Source organism: Nanorana parkeri, unplaced genomic scaffold, assembly GCF_000935625.1.
Source record: "Nanorana parkeri isolate BGI_ZX_2015 unplaced genomic scaffold, ASM93562v1 scaffold451, whole genome shotgun sequence".
Taxonomy (NCBI): Eukaryota; Metazoa; Chordata; class Amphibia; order Anura; family Dicroglossidae; genus Nanorana; species Nanorana parkeri.
Genome location: NW_017306719.1, coordinates 630,853 through 642,479, shown reverse-complemented (window position 1 = coordinate 642,479; position 11,627 = coordinate 630,853). Strand labels below are relative to the sequence as shown.

At 42.4% G+C, this 11,627-nt stretch overlaps 1 protein-coding gene across 1 annotated transcript in view; it reads left to right on the top strand.

The window, feature by feature from the left end:
- Nucleotides 1-3,429: 3,429 nt before the first annotated feature.
- The window catches only part of EEF1E1 (eukaryotic translation elongation factor 1 epsilon 1), a 10,800-nt gene continuing 2,602 nt past the window's right edge, over nt 3,430-11,627 (top strand). Inside the window, exons 1-2 of the mRNA XM_018560343.1 lie at nt 3,430-3,583; nt 7,362-7,562. Of these exons, the coding sequence (XP_018415845.1) occupies nt 3,497-3,583; nt 7,362-7,562 (288 nt within the window). The 5' untranslated portion in view covers nt 3,430-3,496. The remainder of the gene's footprint in view (nt 3,584-7,361; nt 7,563-11,627) is intronic.

Here is an 11,627-nt window from a genome sequence, read left to right as displayed (position 1 = left end):
GTAGCTTGAAGCTCCAAAATGCTCAACAACCAAAACCCCGTGCTTTTTAATTGTGCAGTTAACATATGAGCGCTCATGCAACTGAAGTGTGACACCTGATGCTCAAAAGGGTACATGAGCTACATTTGAAAATGTATTAGGGTTTTTTGGCCCCATAGAGATGAATGGAAGTGACTGAAAAACCCCTGAAAATTAGTGTTTTTCAAAGGTAAGCAACCATCTGACAAAACTCTCACACACACACAACAATCCAAAAATCACACACACACAACAATCCAAAAATCGCATGTACACACGCACACTCACAGGTAATGAATGCCGCCTAATCAATATACTGATAGAATTTGATTGTACAATCTCCTTTAGATCTACCATCAACTATGTAGTTTAAGGGCCGGCCAGATTAGATACTAATTGAATTGTTTTGGTTGTTTAGGTTTGTCCTGAAGGCTTGTTCACACCAAGCGCGTTCCAGGAGCAGAGCACTTACAGACCGGATCAAAACTGCATCCAATGTATTCCAATGGTATTTTGGGCTCTAGTTCACACCGCAGCGTTCAGTTCCAGAGCATGTAAAAAAAAACTGCAGCAAGCCCTATTTTACCTGCTCTGGAATGCATGCAAACGCATCAAACACGCATGCAAATGTCCTGGAACGCACTGTAATCCCATTTTTTATACCAAAAGCGGCCCAGAACGCTTCAAAAACACGGCAAAAAACGCAGTATAACACAGTGCAGTGTGTGCAGAAACTCATGCAGATCTGGTCTGCATTTGGTGTGAACAAGCCCCGATATTGCATAATTTTGGAGGAGATTGTACAGTTTGTTTAGTGTATGCCATTTTTAGAGATTGTACAATCCGATTACAATATAAGCTGACCATACACTATGCCATGTTTTCACTTCCTCCTTCTGAGTGGGCTGCAAAGTTCTCCTATACATTGGAAGTGTGAGCTGAAAGAGGAAGTGAGACTATTACGCAGAATCCTCCCATAGAGTAGAACTTAATCCAGGGTGTTCCTTGCCTTTCTGCTGCCTGAGGTGAAGTGTAAAATTGCATCCCCTGGCCCATGGATAACACTGTAGCCATGCAAACCCCAAGCAAAATGGAACGGGCAGGGGACCCTTTGAAAAGGGGTCTTTTGGCTGCACTGGGGATTCCTGCTGCAAGAACCTACAGATTCTACAGGAATCTCAGACGTGGCCGCTTTGCTGTTCAAATGAATGACAGGTTGACAGAGGCAGTATCTGTCAGTGGTGGTCCGCAAGTAATCGTACATGCAATGATTACCTGCTGATCAGGATAGATGATTGCCCCTGCATGCAGACAGAATGATTATTGCTCTTGCACACACTTACTCTTCAACCCTAATACAAACGTCTTAAAACCTTAGGACATATCTGTAAATCCTGGTCTTGAAGAGGTTATACCCAGATCATGGCTGCTTCTGGTATCTGCTGCTGCAGTTTTTCAGAAAGCAATTCTCGTTTTCACATGTAGCAGCCTGCATAGGTGGCACCCTCTCCCTGCTTCCATAGTTTTTTTGGGGTCCCCTGCTCCTCTTGGGGACCTGAGACCATAGCAAATACATTCACGATGAAGAGCTGAAGCAGACCAGGGAACCTTCATTACTCAATCTGCTCAAGCTGACGTTACGGTTGCACAAGGGATCGTGCACAATGTGCTGAATTCCCTGTATTGGAGTCCAGGGGAGACATAAGGGGTCAAATATACCCCACATGTCTCCATAAAGTGAACCTGTCACCTCCAAACGCTATCACATAGGGGCTTGTTAATCCCTGTGCTATAACAATACAGTTAAGTGAAACAAAAATGTAAAAAGTGACAAAAAAGTAAAAAATAGTAAAAGAAATAAAAATGTTAAAAGAAATTAAAACTAACCCTGCTATCTGCATGCAAATAAAAACACACCCCCCTTTTTTTTTTTATTTATGTCATATTTCAGTGGACCTTTTAGCTTTACACCGTAATATGTTTTTCTCATATACTTATTGCACTTACGTTTATCTCTTCAGTGTCTACCCGTACATTGTCTCCATCCACCCTCTGTCATTAGTCAAGATTTCTGTTTTGTTAATTCTCTAATAAAATCTTTGTGAAAGAAAACGTGCGTATAGGGCATGCACTTGTATGTAAGCGACGATTGTGTCACACGTTAGGTATCACCGTGATCATTTGAGTGAGAGCAATAATTCTAGGTTCTTAATTCACGCTTAATTCTAAACCGAGGAGCGGTAAAAGTATTTAAACCGTCGCCCATGGGTGATTTTGAGTACCATAGGTTTTTGCCTTTGCACAGGCAGTTTTAACGCTTGACATGTTTTGGTATCTATTTACTCCATGTAACCCCATCTTTTATATTTTACCAAAATAAAGGGTATTAGATTGTGTTTGTGTGCACTAAAATTCATTTAAGTGGTTTTTTTTCCTTCAATAACTATGGGGTGAGTAAATTACACTCATCCTCATAGTTAAAGACGACGTGTGACATTGAAACTGTCACAAGTTGGCTCTATTGATCGGAAAGTGAGCGAAAACATACAGCTGATCCGCTCACTTCCCGATCATCTCCCAGCAAACAGCGGTGACTGTTAGTCACTGCTCCCCGCAGGGATTCCCCCCCTCCCCGCTCTGATCCTCCAGACTGGAGGGAGGGACAGGGGAGGGGGCGAGCATAGCTGGCTCTGCCACTAGATAGGCAGAGCCCGCTGTCAATCAGCCAGCTGGGTGGATCTGGACAGTGTCAGGATCTGTCCTGGCTGGGGGCTCTGAGCATATAGTGGGCAATAGCTCGCTATATGCTGAGTTTTGGGTCACGGGAGGACATAGCATATGTCTTCCCGTGACCCAAAAGGGAACTATGGAACACAATGTCACCCCATAGTTCTCCTTTAAAATATCGATTTGATAAACGTTTGCACAAATATGGTGCAGCATAAAAAAATGAAGCTGGCATTATTTTGAATTCTACAGGGCCTCTGCTTTCAGAAAATGTATACTTCTTTGGGGTTTTAAACTCATTTTCTATTTAACACCCCAGATTGTATTATGTGTGCAAAAATGAAGCAATTGCTCTGGTATCAAGGTGGCTATTGTTCCACCATTGCTTACATTCACCTCTGTCTACCCCCTCCTAATAATGTCAGGCTCGACCTCTCAGGTCGCCCCTTTATCCCATCTCGTATGTACACATCTACATTGGTTGAGACATCAATGAGCACAGTTCGCCTCCATTCACATACAGAAGCTGCGACCCGACCAGCAAGAGCCGTATTCCTACCACGTGTAAGCACCCGAATTCATTCATTTGCTGTCAGCAGCAGGCGCCCCGCCCCTCTTTACTACAACCAATCACATGCGGTGGTGAGGGGAGAGTTTTGGAACCAATCGGGTGTGATCAGGTTCAGAAGGGGCGGAACAGGCTTGTGCAGTGTGGTTGGCAGCGTGTGTTGTGTGTGACTTGCCAACCAAGATGGCGGTGGAAGAGCTGTCTGCGCTGGAGAAATGTCTGGGGTTAAAGGCAGGAAAGTACAGCAGCCGAGCTCAGGGGGAGAGCCAGGTAATGTTAGGGTGAGATCTGTGTCTTGTCAGATGGTGGAACCATTTCTGGGATGAATAGTGTGCTCGTCGTTGTGCTTTGTTTGGTTACCAGCTGTGCTCATTCATCGTTGTCCTTTCAATGAGAAGTCCTGAATGTGTAGTTCTGTGTTGCTGAGCTGGTCGGTATAATGTAGATCAGTACCAAGAAGTATGTGGCCATGGATGTGCAGGATATTTCTATGACCGCTGATAAACTATAAATAGGGTGTGCTGCTGATGCAATGACTGTTCTGCGCTACATCAAGGAGGAGACCTCCAATCCTGACACTGGATGTGCACCTTTCATACATAAGGTGCCTTGTAATGTACACATTTCTGTTTTTTTCCAACCAGCTCAGACCTCCTCCTGTCAAATCTGCATGCCTGCAGGGAGCCCCATGCATAGCAAAGGTTCCTGCTCCACCTTGACAGTCCATAATGCTAAATCACAGACACACTTACTGGGATCTTCTCCAAATATCACTTTATTTGATTTCGGCATAAAAACGGTTTACCCGTTTCAGCTCGATCCCTGGGCCGTAGTCACAGCTAATAAACCCATTCACATATAAAATTGTATATACTCCCAACCTCCAAACAGTAGGTGGAGTCATTACCCCAAGCACAATGAACCCATGCAGCACAAAAAATGTGTAACAAGATCAAAATTTAGAATATGCCTGCAAATGCAGGTCCAAGGACTAGTTGGAGAGCAGCAGCTGGAAACAGAGAGTTATACACTTAGAGCCCATTCACACCCAAGGATGCATCGATAAATGGATATCCACAGCACAGACACTGAAAATTAATACATTTCAGGCTAGGTTCAGGCCTGAGCGATCCTGGGACCGCATGATCGTGTGTGGGCGCACACAGTGGTTGCCGCGCGGCCCCATTGATTTCAATAGGGTTACATACGTGTGGCAATCGCTGAAAAGAAGGTGCATATACCTTTTTTTTTTGCAACATACGATGCACTGCTTTTTTTTTTTTTTTAAAGCTGAGTACATGTTCAATTGTATGGGCGAAATTGCGCGCAAGCCGCCCAGCACGACTGGGGTGCCATTAGAAAACAATGGCATCAGCAGTGGTGGGTGACTCCGTGACTGTTCGACAGTGCGCCCCGCCCAACACCCCTGACTTGCTTCCCGGACTCTGCTGCCCTTCCTACGGGAACGGCATGTCGGCGGGGAAGGAGACCGCCAAACATCCATTCGCCGATCTCCTCCGTGCTTTACGGGACCAGAAGTGACAATGAGGCATCAATTCCGGTCCCTCAGCTGTCATTGCTCAGCTATGGAAGCTGGGTAATAAGCTATTGAAGTGCGATCTGTGCTCCAATAGCTTATTTGGAGTGCAAAGCTGACAGAGGTCTAATTGACACCTAATATCGCCATAAAGAGTACCTGTCACCGTTTATATGCTATCACGTAGGGGGATTGTAAGCCTCCTTATGTGATAGCAATTAAAAGAGAACTATGCGGTAAGTGTTTTTCCCCATAGATCTCTTAGGGTCACCGGAGGACATATACTAACCTCTTCCCGTGATCCAAAGTTCAGTATAAAGCAGGCTATTGCACGCAATATACTGAGTGTGCCCCAGCCGGAACATATCCCGACAATACTGGCTCTGCCTATCTAGAGCTGTGCCTTCCCCGTCCGTTCCTCCATTCAGCGGGGAGGGTGGGGAATCCCTGCATGGAGCTGTGAATGACAGTCACCACTCAATGCAAGGAGATGATCGGGAAGTGAGCGGATCGACTGCATGCTCACTTCCCGATCAAAAGAACCGACCTGTGACAGGTTCTTTGTCACAGGTCGGCTCTAACTATGAGGATGAGTGGAAATCGCTCACCTCATAGTTCTCCTTTAAAGTGACATTAAACCCTCAGATTTTTTAACATAAAACAATAGTGTAATGTGTGCCTTACTGTAATCCATGGTTGTTTCCCTTCTCTTTGCTGCTCTTCCTTTTAAATCCGTATCTCTTCTCATGCTGGGGGAGAACTTCCCTTTGCAGCTGAGTGCCTCTTCCTGTAGTGCTTGCTCAGGTTGTGGACCTACACACAGACACCATGTATCCATTTCAGAGACAAGGCAGTCTGCTGCAAAACAGAAGTTCTCCCCAAGCATGAGAAGAGATACGGATTTAAAAGGAAGAGCAGCAAAGAGAAGGGAAACAACCATGGATTACAGTAAGGCACACATTACAGTATTGTTTTATGTTAAAAAATCTGAGGGTTTAATGTCACTTTAAGTAAAGACCAAAAAAGTGTAAATAAGATTAAATACAATAAATGGAAAAAAATGTTAAGTCTATTAGGGTTAATAATGCGTTGGGTGACCCTATGTACGAAAACGACTATAGCGCTACACATGTTGGGTATCACCATGTGTGCCAGAGTGAGAGCAATAATTTTAGGGCCAATACTCATGGATAACTTGAAAACTGATGACAAGTGGGGGCTTTCAAAGTGTTGCCTATGAACAATTTGGGGTGCCATAATTTGTAAATGTTTCATGGATGCACGCAGTTTTTAACTTGGGCATGTTGGGTATCTATTTACTCCTTGTAACCTTATCTTTTATATTTTACAAAAAAATGGGTATTGTGTTTTTGGGTACTAAAATTAATGCAAGTGCATTTTTTTACAAAGTTTTGGGGTTTGATAAAGACTTGTGCTAATATTGTGAGACATAAACATTTGCAACTGTCATTCTACAGGGTCTTTGCTTTCAGAAAATATATCATGTTTGGGGGTTTTAAGTAGGGATGCACCGATATATCGGCCGAAAATTGCACTTTTGGCGTAATGACGAAAGTGCTATTTTCCTGACGATACATCGGCGCATCCCTGCTTTCTTTTGTTCCCGCTGGGTGCTACTCTGTGTCCCAGCGGGGAGGAGAGAAACTATGATAGCCGGCTGAGCGATGCGGGACGAGAGCGCTGTGAGCGGCCGGCGTCTCCTCCCACACCGCTCAGCCTCCTATCAAAGTCCGGCAGAGCGGTGTGTGGGCGGAGACAGCTGCACTGTCACAGGAGGCTGAGCTCTCCTCCCTGCACCGCTCAATCAGCCTCCTGTGACAGCGTGTCAGAGAGGAGAGCCAGGTATAAACACTCAGTGATCGCTGAGTGTTTGTAGATAATTGAGGACATGGTATGTGTACTATATCCTCAATTATGAATGAATGGGAAGTAATCTACATCACCTCCATGTTCATTCATAGTTGTAGTTATAGTAAACACACAATGTTCTCATGTTATGAATGAACAGGAACACTCAGTATAGAGGATTCCTGTTCATTTATAACAGGGGACACAGAAAAAGAGATTGAGGACTCTGTGTCCTCAATCTCTTTTTTTTATTTTAAAAGGTAAATATCAGGGGTCTGTTTAGACTTCTAATATTTCCCCGAAGCCCCTAAAAGTAAAGTAAAAAATTAAAATATTTAATACTAAATGAATTAATAAAGATAAAAAAATGTAAAAGTTTATATAAAAACAAAATATTTGAAAATAAAAAACATTTACGGTATCGGTTTCGGCCTGACAATTTTTTTTTATTTTAGCTTCGTTTCAGTTTTAAGTAATGTTTACGCCTAAAATGTGGATTATCATGTGTGCAAAAAAAAGGCCTTGGCAGTGAAAGGGTTAATTGTAGTCATTGTAAGTTATATTCTACGTTTTGAAAAGGGGAAGAAAAAGAAAATGTGCTGTAACCTAATCAATAAAATTATTTGAATCATTTTTTCACAGATACCCGTGCTTCAAACCAATAAAGGCCCTAGCTTGGTGGGACTTGCCACTATCGCTTCCCATTTAGTTGCTGAGGCCAAAAAAGAAGAACTCCTTGGTGTTTCAGCGGAAGAGAAGGCAATTGTACAACAGTGGTTGGAATATAGGATTACTCGTATAGATCGATTATCTTCCAAAGAAGATGTTAGGAACCTTCTAAAGGTTAGTGTTTCATGTGTTGCCTATTGTGCAGTGCAGATATGGTGAGGCCATGTTTTTTGGAAGGGCATTTTTAAGTGGACCTGCAACAAACATAATCAATAAACTATTTGCTCATGCTCAAGCTGAATTTACCTTGACCTGTTTGGTTACTATCCTTATTTAAAATTGGATATGATAAGTTGATTATGTTGACACACATATAGGTATTAGAGATGCACCGATACGTGCCTATGCCAGCGCTTTAAGTTTTTAAATAGCTGCAGGCTGCTCGTTTTTGTACAAGTGATCCACCCAGATCGCTTGTAGAGCAGTGTAAAAAGTGCTTTACTTCTTGCACATATCATTGAGTGCTGGTGACTTCTATTCCTGTGTCAACTGTCACAACCCGAGCTGTACAGAAGATGGAGCACAATGCTCACAAAGAGAGCCTGTCGCCTCCGAATGATATCACATAGGGGCTTGTTAACCCCGATGTGATATAAATACATTTAGGTTAAAAAAAAAAAAAAGTGATTAAAAATACAAAATAATAAAATTAAAAAAGGTTAAAAAAATAATTGTGCCAAATTGTTATAGTATGGTAGTGGGGCAGACCCTCGCTATACTTGCCTTCAATGTTCCTTCCCCTCCGCCTGGTACGGGTGTACTGCCTGTACCCCAGTCAGTATGGGGTACTGCGTCAGGTCAGGTGGCCACGCTAATGAGAAGCGCTTCTTAGCACAGTTAAATACGGTTTGGGTTCAAATTATTTTTTATATCGGGACAAGTATGCTCATGGATTGAGTTACAGTTCTTCATAATTATAAAGAAACTCCCCTAAAATCATTAGTCTGTATTGTTTTAGAAAAAATGTAATGTGTCCCTTTAAGAAAAACTATCGGTAATTGGTCTGCGCGCACCTGAGGGAAAGTACTTCTTGAAAAAAATTATATCGGTACATCCCTAATAGGTAATTGTTGTTCACACTGTTGCCACGCAAGATGGTTTGACCCATTTTGAGGCTAAGAATGCACTTAGTGTGACATAGCTTCTAAACGTTATTAAAATGGTCACTGCAAATCCTTAAATCATCTCTGAATTGGTGCTGACACTGTCCTCCCTTCTGGAGGGTGGCTACTTTTGTTCTCCATGGTCCCAGATGTGTTGTAAAGTAGCCGCTGCTCCAAGCTCACTCCTGTGAGGGACTACAATCTCAATACAAATTAGCAAAATAATTTGGGAGTGGGGTCGCAACAGTAGCTACTTTACAACGTACACAGGGACAATGGGGAACAAAAGTAGCCACCCTCCAGAAGGAAGGACGGTGTCTGTATGATTTCAGAGATGATTTAAGGATCTACAGCGGAGTGATAAACAAATAAAATACAGTTTTGTTAATAGGGTGCTTAAATGCATTTTTAAGATTTAACTGTATAACTTTATTGTCACTTTAAACGTATGCACCGCAGTCTAAAAACACCAAAAAGTGGGTTTCTTTTCTTCACATCAAAGTCCTCTCTTCAAATCAGGAGTCCCCCCTTCACATCAGAATCCCCCTCTCACATTAATGTCCCCCTTCACATAAATAGCTCCTATTTTCATCAGAAGCTCCCTCCTTTTTAAAAAGGTCCCTCCCCCTTCGCAAGAGTCCCCCTAATATCAGAGCGCCCCCCCTTTCACATTTACGCCCCCACCTTACACTTTAATCTACCTGTTTGTCAGCACCGGCAGGAACATCCCACTTCAAACCCTGGCATGCACACCATGTGCACTTGGATAACTGGGATTAGTTCAATATTCAGCTTTTTCAAGTTTATCAGTTATTGTATCCATCTAAAGCAGCTTTTCTACTGGGAGAACCCTTGAAATAAATTTTCATGTCCCAGCGAACCCCTGATAAAAACATTTTTGTACATTAGCACAAGCAATAAATTGTTGGAAGATTTAAATAAAAGAATGTAGCATACCTAGAGAATTTGGCATCTGGAGCTAAGTTAACTTTACAACAACCCCCACTCTATATGATAATAATGTAAATATAAAACAAATAATAACATCCAAAAAAGAAACTCAGGCTGTGAAAAGTATAGTGTGCACTTAGTGGTCAGTGGATAAGTGCCCCTTACATTTGCTGCTCAGTGTAGTGCCCCCCTTACATTTGCTGCTCAGTGTAGTGCCCCCTTATATTGGTTGTGTGTGAAAAAGCCCATTAACATTGGTGGTCAGTGATCCCTTACATTGGATGTCAGTGGATTATTGCCCCCTTACATTGGTGGTCATTGTAGGAGGAAGATCAATCCCTCACTGCTCAAGAAACCACCTAGCAAACTGGAGGAACCGTAGAGCAGTGTTCCCTAACCTTCTTCTTTTTTTTTTTTTTTGTCAAAGCACATTTTTAAAAGTATGCAAAATCTTGAGGCACACCAGTCTAAAATGTTAACAAAAAGGCACATAGTCCTGCCCTGAACAGTTGATACCAAACCTTTATCCTAGACAGGGGTCTGGTGGATTTTAAAGGGGGGACCCTAGGCAAAAACTCAACATGGAGTTTTTCCTTTCACATTGGAAGCCCCTTGACATCAGGAGCCCTTTTTACATCAGAGTCCCTCCCCCTTTCACATCAAAAGCCCCTTTTAGATCATGAGCCCCCTTCACATTCGAGTTCCTCCTGTAGGGAAAATTTGAAGGCACCCAAGGCCCATGGCACCCTGGATGAGAAAAGCTGTCCTAGAGTTCTACAGAACCCTGGTTGAAAAAGCCTGATTTACAAAAAGATGGACAATTGAAGCTGAAGTATTTCTGCCATAACAATACATTTTTTTATTTTTTTTTCTGGTTTGGTCTGGTTGCATGTTTCATTAATAGGCAAGAAACCCTGTTGTGTTTCTAGTAGATTAATCTGCAGAGTCCTTGAACCCCAGTGGTTCAAAGCCAGGGCTGGACAAATCCCAGGTGTCGGGTAGTGAATGCCCCTTACAAATTACAGCTGGCACCTAACTTTGGAGGTTTTCAATAGATTTTGTTATTGGGGCTGGCTCCCAGAAATACAAAAGAAATGTAAAAATATATCCCGCTGGCTCCTGGATTGGATAGACTGGCTCCTGGGTTCCATACTAATTTGTACACCCCTGTTTTAAGCAGATCTGGTTATTCAGCACCGTCACAATTCATCTAATAGGATGACTTGATCACTTTTAGCTTCTGTTTTGTCTTTTAATATTCAGATATAGTTTAGTTAATGAAAACGTACGGATACAATGCGAGAGGAGATTCAGTGGAATTTTGGCAGCATACGGTATATGTTAATAGAGCTGCTTATTGCCACCAGTGATTGGATGCATTATTTTCCAGACTGGTCTTTCTGTGTAATGCTTTTCCTGATAAAACTACACAAATCCTGTAGCAATGATATGACTTGGAGAGCTCTGTGAAAAGCAGAGTTATTCCAGTAATAAGCTGAAGGGTATTCACATATGTCAGATCACTTTTAACTGGTACTAATTTGAATACATTGTAGTAAATGCTCTTGGCCACATCTTCCCATGGATGACAAAAGAGGAAAAAATAAATAATTTAAAGATGTGACGCTATTGGGCAAATCGTACGTTTTAAAATTTAAACAGGGACTGTCACCTCCTGTGTATTTTCTAAATAGACAAATTAATGGTTACTGAGTCCTATTATTGTAGTGTGTTGTTGTAAAATAAACATTAAAGGGGAAGTGCACTTTTTGGGAAAAAAATAATGCACACTTCTTCATGAAGGTAAAAATGTGCACTTATTTTTTTGCATTGGAGCCAGTAAAGCATTGTTCAGTAGATCGCAGATGCAATGCTCTGGTTCCTGCAGAGTCTTTGTCCTATTCATGTCCATACCAACGTATAGACATTCAGTAATATGGGCAGGAGGAAGAATTAATGGATTACAAGTGTGGTGACATCACCACACTTGTATTCCGTTGAGAACTCAATGCTCAGCCACGCGAAATTAGAAAAGACACCGCAGCCTGCAGGGAGAAGAACCCCGCGATTCAGGTGTGTGTGTGTGTGTGTGTGTGTGTGTGTGTGTGTGTGTGTGTGTGTGTGT